Raw genomic sequence first — 8,589 nt, 5'->3', positions numbered from 1 at the left:
ATGGGATGCCAAATTATGCCGCAGCAAACTGGCCTCTATTTAAAAACATCATTAACAGCCGTATTAATCTCACCTCACTAAACCTCCAAAACATAATTAACACCTTCCAGATCGATACAATGGTAACGTACTTAACCAAAACAATCACTTTGGCACAAAATAATGCTATACCAGTATTCTACCCAGTTAGATTCACTTTAGTGTTACCTGAAAACATTAAATCCAAAATCAAATTACGAGACTCAGTAAGACGTAGATGACAAAGAAACAGAAGAAACTTGACACTTAAAGATCAATACAACGAACTAGCAAATCAAATTAAAAATGATATATCTCAATACCGAAATATGTCATGGTCTCGATATTTAACAAAAATTAATACTTCTAAAAACATAAACAATAGTAAACTATGGACATCTATAAAAATAATCAAAGGCTGTTCTATCTCCATTCCTCACCTCAAAGCAAACGATAGAATACTTCTCACGCCAAAGGAAAAAAGTGAAGTATTAAAAGCTCATTTTGCGAATGCCGATAACACCACTTTAAACAGTCCAAGTCCATTAACTGCACAAATGGACCCCTTAATAACCCAGTTTCTTAACTATCATATAAAAGAGGAAATATAAATCCGCCTGATCTTGTGAAGCCAAAGGAAGTTTATAAAATTATAAAAACTTTAAAAACGAAAAAGTCGATTGGTACTGACCTTATAAGTAACAACGCACTAAAACATTTACCAAGAAAAGGAATCATTTTGTTATGCTTTATCTTAAATAGCTGCTTAAAATTAAACTACTATCCCGAAAATTGGAAAATAGCGAAAATCATTCCCATAGCAAAGCCAAAAAAGGACCCCAAGATTCCGGCAAATTACAGACCGATAAGCATACTAAGCTGTATGGGTAAAATCTTGGAAAAGATCATATTAAAAAAGCTAGATTCTCATACCAAGTCTCATAACGTCATCCCTTCTTTTCAAGTTGGATTTCAAGCCAATTTTGCCACCACTCACCAATTAAATAGACTCGCTAACTGTTCTGTATTTACTGTTGTGAGTTCACTGGTTTATTAGAGAAAATACTTCGAGTTTACACAATTCGTTTTATACGCGATAACAATGGCAATCGGAGAGAAAAAGAGAGTCCAAAAAGCGCGGACGCAAGCGCCGTGGTCTGCTTGGATGACAGCTGTTGACGTCTGTCACTTATCCTGCGTTCACATACATAACATTTCCTCCCTGCTTTAATAAAGATGCTTCTAGGGAAAAAATTTCTTGGGAGGCTGCCGGAGTCTGGTCGAACGACGCAAAGTTGTTGACACGTTTCCTGGTGGTTGTGGGCTGGAAGGTGGTGTTGAGAAGGTCTCATCCTCCAAATCGTTATCAGCTGTTACGACCTGCTCTGGTTCTGCTGGGGCTGACGGTGCTGCGTGGCCATAGAAACGAAGCCTTCTAGTAGCGGTACTTGAAGATACAGCTAGTGGTGTCGATGTGGTAGTCGTTGCAACCGGTGGTGAGATTGCCGCTGAAGAACTTTCTTCGTCATCGTTGGTCTTCATTTCAAACCGTCGAATTTGATCAATGTGCCGCTTCAAATGTTGACCGTTGTACAACACATCGTAATGTAGGTCTCCCAATCGGGCGAAGATGGTAGCCGGAATCCACTTGTCCATGCGCGTGTTGCCTGATAGTATGTAGACGGACTGTCCAGGTGGCAAAGTTCGAAACGCAGGCCGGAACTGGGCTTTTTGTCTTTCGGAGACACTGGCGTGAACAGCTTGTGGTCTCACGAGGTCGAGTCGAGTACGAATGTTTCGTCCAAGAAACAGTTTGGCTGTAGAGTCTTTCGTCTCGGCGTGTGGAGTTTTACGGAAATGCTGTAGGAATGTGTTTAAGTTGCGTGTGAGGTTAGCGCTTGTTGTTCCCATAGCTTTGAGACCATTTTTCACCGTTTGGACATAACGTTCGGCTTGTCCATTGGTTGCTGGGTGGTAAGGTGCGGTGAGTTTGTGATATTTGACTCCACTCTTTTGCAGGAACTCTTTAAACTCCTTTGCGGTGAACTGAGTACCGTTATCGGATACTACGGTGATCGGTACTCCATACGTTGCAAAGAGTTCGTCTAGAATTTTAATTGTTGCTGCTGAAGTTATAGTGTTTGTGGGCTTGACTTCGACCCATTTACTAAAAGCGTTGACAACAATTAACAGCATAGTGTTGCATACGGGACCAGCGAAGTCAATATGGATGCGCTCCCAGGGAGCACTCGGATACTCCCAGTGATGGCTGTCGAACCTGGGAGGTGTTGGTCTATAACGAGCACATGCGTGACACTCCTTAGCTGTTTTCTCTATATCGGCGTCGATGCCGGGCCAGTAGACATATGATCGGGCTAAGGCTTTCATCATAACGATGCCGAAGTGTGCCACGTGCAAATCGTTAAGAATGGCTTGACGTAGTGTGCTTGGTATGACTACTTGGTGCTCAAAGAGTAAACAGTTGGCTGCGAGTGTGTACTTCGATTCGGGTGCTTTGTATCCATATTGTCCGAGGTTTTGACCTTGCTCAAGGTGTTGAAGGATTTTTCCTAGGTGAGGATCTTTGCGTGTTTCTCGAGCAATGTGCTCTGCTCTTACTGGCAGTTGTTCGATTTGGACATGCGCAAATTGTTCAAAATCGTCGCCTGAGCTTCTTCCCTCGTCTTTGAATTGGTTGACATTAGAATTGTTCGGGATTCTCGAATAGTAGTCAGCGTTCGTGTTGAGATTCGTAGGCTTGAATACAACATCGAAGTTGAAGTGTGCCAAGTAGTCAGCATAATTCGCCATTCTGCTAATACACAACGTTGGAAGGGATTTCTCGGGGTGTAGAATTTGTGTTAGCGGTTTATGGTCCGTCACTAAAGTAAATTTAAGTGCATACAAATAGTGAAAGAACTTTTTCACTGCCCACACGATTGCTAACGCCTCTTTGTCTATCTGAGGATACTTTTGCTCTGTTTTGGACATCGTGCAGCTAGCATAAGCTATGGGGCGTTCCGTTCCGTCAGACAATCGGTGTGATAGTACGGCTCCCAAACCGGTTTTGCTGGCATCCGTGGCTAAGATGACGGGAAGTGTAGGATCGTATTGTACCAAGACTTGCGGTGAGATTAGCGCTTCCTTAATATCTTGGTAGGCTTCATCCGCGTCGTCATTCCATTCGAATATCTGTGCTGTGAGCAAATCACGTAAGCTACGAGCTCGTGTTGAAAGGTTCGGAATGAACGAACTGTAATAGGTAGCTTTGCCTAAAAATAGCTGCAGCTCTTTCGGGGTGTTTGGACGAGGAGCATCACGGATTGCGGCAATGTGTTTGTCGGATTTGTGCAACCCATGGCGATCGATCTTGTGACCAAGAAACTCTAACGAAGGAACAGCAAATACACATTTCGCTCGGTTAAGCCGGAGTCCGTTATCTTTCAGTTTCTGTAGTGTACCTTTGAGGGTTTCGAGCAGGTTGTCGAAATTGGCTGCGGCTACGATTATGTCGTCGTAAAAATTGACCACGTTGTTTAGGTCTTGCAGAACGCTTTCCATACGCCTTTGCCATATTGCTGGGATATTGGCGGCTCCATACACTGCTCTGGTCGGTCGGATGAGACCATGTGTAACAGTGTTTAGCGTAAGGACGTGCTTGAAATCATCGTCTATAGGAAGGTGCGTGTATGCATCGGTTAAATCGAGATGACAAAAGAAGGCAGCTCCCTTGAGTTTGTTAAAAATGTCCTCGACCTTCGGGATGGGGTGTTCATCGACTATCATACGAGGATTAACAGTCGGTTTGTAATTACCCGTAATTCTGATGTTCCCGTTCTTTTTAATAACGATGTGTGTGGGTGAAGCCCATTCGGAGTAGTCAACTCGTTCGTAAAAGCCTGCTGCAATCTTTTTGTTGATTTCTGCTGCGTAACGCTCTCGCAGAGAAAGTGGCACCTCTCTAGCCTTAGAAAAAATAGGTGTGGCGCCAGGCTTTAGATGTACTTTTGCCGGAGGACCAATTAGCTTTCCAGGGGTATCGCTAAAAACTTCTCGAAAATTTTCCAAAAGATCATTGAGTTTCGATTTTTGAATGGCTGATGGTTCTGTGTCAGTGACTGATTGGACAGAAACATTAGGAGCAAACATGGAGTTTATATCGATCTGATCTGAAAACTGCGCGATCCATTCTCTACCGAATAACGGCTCGGATGTTCCCGAAACAACAAAAACATTTAGTTTTCTATTTGCAGACCCCATGGCTACGTTGACTGGCAAACGTCCTAAACAGGTGATGCTGTGACCTGCATAGCTAGAAAACTGTCGTTCGGATGGAAGTAAACGGAATTGTTTTTCAATTGTTTTCAACTTTGCTTCCGAAATAATACCGCATGGGGCTCCTGTGTCAAGCTCCATGTGTAAAGGATGTCCATCGATCGTAACTTCTACCATTTTCTTCCCGGATGGCGAAGTTGTTTGTAGGGCATTTAACGTTTGTACGTAATCGATGGAGGCTTCTGGGCGGGTGTTTACGGGATTAATAGAATCTTCATCGTGGTTAGTTTTCCGAGATCTACACACTTTAGAAATGTGTCCCTTTTTGTTGCACGTGTTGCAACGAGCATCACGAAAACGACATTGATTTCGGAGGTGGTTTCCACCACAACCATTGCACATACCTGGATTTGTTGTACCTTGTGTTGGTTTACCTTGGGACGTTTCTCGCCGCGTTGACTTGCTGGGCTTCGACGTAGCACGAGATGCAGGTGTCTTCTTTGTCTTCGGCTGCTCGTAACCCAACTTATTCGTTGATTCGACGGACGGCATCCCTGCGTTAACCTCCTGCGCGGTGTTGTGTGTTGCTTCCAGCGTGCTGGCGATCTCACATGCATCTTTAAATGTTACTGGATTCTTTGCGATAATCTCATCGCAAATACCACGTTCCACTAGTCCGTGTAGCAATTGTTCGATGAGCATGCGGTCCAAGAACTCTCCGTAATCACAATGAGCAGCTCCCTGCTTCAGGCGTAGTGTGAATTTTGCGATGCTTTCCCCTTGCTGCTGCGTAATTTGCCGGAACTTGATGCTTTCGACAAACTTATTGCGCTGTTTGTCAAAATGCGTTTCGAGCGTTTTCCGGAGATCCTTGTACAGAATCTCTTGCGGTAGCTTCGGTGCAATCAGGAACTTTAGCGCGTTGTTTAACTCGGCTCCCATGTGGACTCTCGCGTAATCGGCGTACTTTTCGGTAGGGATACCGTTCAGCTGCAGGGCCCATTCCATTCGGTCGAAATAGTCGCAGACGGTCCCTTCGGTGGTGCGATAAGCTGGATGAGAAAATGACGGTGCCCGTGACGTCGAGGGTGTTGCATCTTGGCGTGCTTCCCCTGCCGCTGATCCGATGGCTGTTTTTAGGGCTTCCGCGATCATGTGGGATAGCGCAGCCATCGACGATGGATCTAGTGTCGTCATTTTCAAGTAAGTTTTTCTTCTCACAGTGAATCTCTCACAAGGGTAATGTACGTTACAGACCGTGGACCGTAAATCCGGAACTTCTGACACCAAATGTTCTGTATTTACTGTTGTGAGTTCACTGGTTTATTAGAAAAAATACTTCGAGTTTACACAATTCGTTTTATACGCGATAACAATGGCAATCGGAGAGAAAAAGAGAGTCCAAAAAGCGCGGACGCAAGCGGCGTGGTCTGCTTGGATGACAGCTGTTGACGTCTGTCACTTATCCTGCGTTCACATACATAACACTAACACTATAACATCGAATCGAAACATTAAAAAATCTACAGGACTAGTTACACTTGATCTCGAAAAGGCATTTGACACAGTATTTATTTATTTATTTATTTATTTATTTTTATTTTAATAATTGCTCGGCCACGTTGGGTTACAGCAATAGTGCTTACTGACTATAGAATACAATTATTCACGAAGGAGTAGGAAGGAGTTTATGGTACGGGAAAGGAACGAAGACGGGATCGGAAGACAGGATAGGAGAGGACAGCAGGAAGGGAAGGCGGAAGTGATTACATTAGTAAACGCTGCTACAGCTTGATTTATGTCATCATCAGTAAAGCACCAATCGGTACCGGCTAAAATATGATGAAGCTTTTGGTAGTCCAGTTTCCTAAAATTGAACATACGAGCCGTAGGTATTCGTTGAGAGGATGCAGGGCGAGAGTGCGTAAGGAGCACACTTGTCTCATGACCAGGATGATGATTGTCTAGCGCGACGAATGGAACAGGTGAAGCTATGACGGGGGAGCAGTGCTCCAAGAAGGCATAGCATTGGCAGCATTGGCAGTATTGCACGATGGACTAATATTCAAATTGATCAGCAACAATTTTCCCCCCAAATTAATTCTTCTCATTAAATCCTTCTTGCCTGCCCCAAGGCAGTGTGCTGTCCCCAATATGTTTTAATATATTTACAAGCGATATACCTAAAATGAAAGGAGTTAAGAAATACGCCTTTGCTGATGATTTTGCTATCAGCTCATCTAGTTCCAATCCCAATAGCATATTGTGTAGCCTCAACAAAGGCATACGAAAATATGTGACCTTCTGTGAGCAGTGGAAACTAAAAATTAACGATGGAAAAACGGAAGCAATATTTTTCACGAGGTGCCGAAGCGCAAGAAATCTCCCAAATAGTTCACTTACGATAAATAATAACGAAATTCCTTGAAATAACACCGTAAAATATTTAGGAGTAGTATTAGATAAAAAGCTTACATTTCAAAAACACATTGAAGAAAAATTAGTTAGCGGCACAAATGCGATTAGAATTCTTTACCCATTTATTAATAGAAACTCTAAATTGAATTTACGAAACAAACTTCTTATGTACAAAGACCTATAATTACCTATGCATCACCAATATGGAGAAACAGTGCAAAAACACATATAAAGCAAATGCAGATATTTCAAAACAAATTCTTAAAACGAATACTAAATCTCCCGCCTTGGTACAGTCTGACGTCTGACGTCTAACTGCTCGGTCGCATATCGCTGTGCTCCGCGTTTTTCCAAAAATATTTAAGTGTATTTTCTAACGTACCCAGTTAATACTCGTTCAATTGACTACCAAACTGCTTCCTGTTACTGTTGCGCGTTAGTGTGTTATTTCATTGACCCACGACTGTGTATTAACGTTTTTAATCCGGGTTAACGGTGGTGTGATCAAAACCGCGCATAATTTCGCGATGGCGGCTATCTGTTTCGCGTGTGCTGTGCCACTGGATGCTGCCGACTGTATCGTCGGCTGTGCGTACTGTGAGGCTACTTTTCACCGCGGTTGTTGCAGGCTGCCTTCCGAGCTGATTGATGCGGTCCTGACTCACATCGATCTGCACTGGAGCTGCACTGGGTGCACCAATATCCTGAAAAATCCGCGCTGCCGATCAGTCAAAGAGATCGGGGCTCAGGTCGGTTTTCAAGCTGCTCTCACCTCAACTGTTGCGGCTGTGGGGAAGCTTATTGAACCGATTATCGCCGAGGTGCGCAGTGGATTTACTCTACTGCAATATGCACCCATACCTCAGCTTTGCAATACCGATCCTCGGCCCGTTGCGGGTAGAAAGCGGCGGCGTATCATCGAGGATTCTATGTCCCCTGATGTGAACAAAAACGTAAACATTCGTCAAAATAACATGTATGCAGCGTCATCGCCAAGCGCGTACACTAACACTACAGTCGGCATCCCACCCCCGTCTACGCTACCGGAAGAACTCATGGGAACCGATTCGCTATCGTCACCGCTTCGAGCAGCGTTTTCCCAGCCGGCCACAGACAGAATATGGATCCGACTATCTCGCTTGTCCACTGCCGTCACCGTGGAGCAAGTGGTCGCTTCTGTGAAACGCCGTTTAGCCACCGATGACGTCCTAGCATACTGCTTGCTGAGGAAAGGAGTCAGTGTTGACAGCGTAAACTGGCTTTCTTTCAAAGTGAGAGTACCGGCCGCCCTTCGTGACGCAGCACTCGCCCCATCGTCCTGGCCTGTCGGTATTGGTGTACGTGAATTTGTACAATCCCGTCAACGAGAGCATGGACACTCATCGTCACCAATCACCATCAAACACCGTTCTCTCACACGCACACCTGTTGTCATCGATCGCCGTTCGATGCCTCGCACACCAACATCCACTGTCTATCACTCACCGGCACACGCATCAACTTCACAGGCTCAAACACTAACATCACCACAATTGGGAGAACACACGTTGAACGACACCACTCATGGTCCTAATTCAACACTCATTGACGGCCCGCCTTTAATTCGCCGCACTTCCAACACCAACTTACAACAGACCACACTTGACCGTTTCTTTCACGAATAGACGAACCTCTGTTAAGTCTGCACAAATACCTACCTGTTATGTTCCTGCTGCTAATGCGCTTCGCACTGCCCGTTCCACTGCCTCTGTTTACTATCAAAACGTGCGGGGACTGCGCACGAAGTTCGATGAGTTTCGCCTGTCGGTGTTAGAATCCAATTTCGATGTAATAGTGCTTACGGAAACCTGGCTCGATCCTAGTCTACCTTCGGCTTTG

The 8,589-nt window shown here is 44.6% G+C and overlaps 2 protein-coding genes across 2 annotated transcripts; one reads left to right on the top strand and one right to left on the bottom strand.

Annotated features, from left to right (window-relative positions):
* Positions 1 to 1,260: 1,260 nt before the first annotated feature.
* LOC125908383 (uncharacterized protein K02A2.6-like) lies at positions 1,261 to 5,490 on the bottom strand. The gene is made up of 2 exons (XM_049611107.1): positions 4,698 to 5,490; positions 1,261 to 3,689 (listed from the first exon to the last, which is right to left on the bottom strand). Exons 1-2 carry the CDS (start codon positions 5,488 to 5,490, stop codon positions 1,261 to 1,263), a joined length of 3,222 nt encoding a protein of 1,073 aa, XP_049467064.1.
* Positions 5,491 to 6,914: 1,424 nt separating this feature from the next.
* Positions 6,915 to 8,455, top strand: LOC125908382 (uncharacterized). Its single transcript, XM_049611106.1, has 2 exons — positions 6,915 to 7,001; positions 7,152 to 8,455. Exons 1-2 carry the CDS (start codon positions 6,915 to 6,917, stop codon positions 8,373 to 8,375), a joined length of 1,311 nt encoding a protein of 436 aa, XP_049467063.1. The 3' UTR covers positions 8,376 to 8,455.
* The last annotated feature ends 134 nt before the right edge of the window (positions 8,456 to 8,589 follow it).

Source organism: Anopheles coluzzii, chromosome 2 (assembly GCF_943734685.1).
Source record: "Anopheles coluzzii chromosome 2, AcolN3, whole genome shotgun sequence".
NCBI lineage: Eukaryota > Metazoa > Arthropoda > Insecta > Diptera > Culicidae > Anopheles > Anopheles coluzzii.
Note: the sequence above shows the minus strand (reverse complement) of the source record. Positions and strands in the feature narration are given on the sequence as shown.

Coding starts and splice junctions, on each gene's coding strand:
- LOC125908382 (XM_049611106.1), top strand. CDS start 6,915: ATGGAGAAACAGTGCAAAAACACATATAAAGCAAATGCAGATATTTCA. Junction 7,002..7,151: donor ATACTAAATCTCCCGCCTTG/GTACAGTCTGAC, acceptor GTTGCGCGTTAG/TGTGTTATTTCATTGACCCA.
- LOC125908383 (XM_049611107.1), bottom strand. CDS start 5,490: ATGACGACACTAGATCCATCGTCGATGGCTGCGCTATCCCACATGATC. Junction 3,690..4,697: donor ACAAGGTACAACAAATCCAG/GTATGTGCAATG, acceptor ACCTTCCTATAG/ACGATGATTTCAAGCACGTC.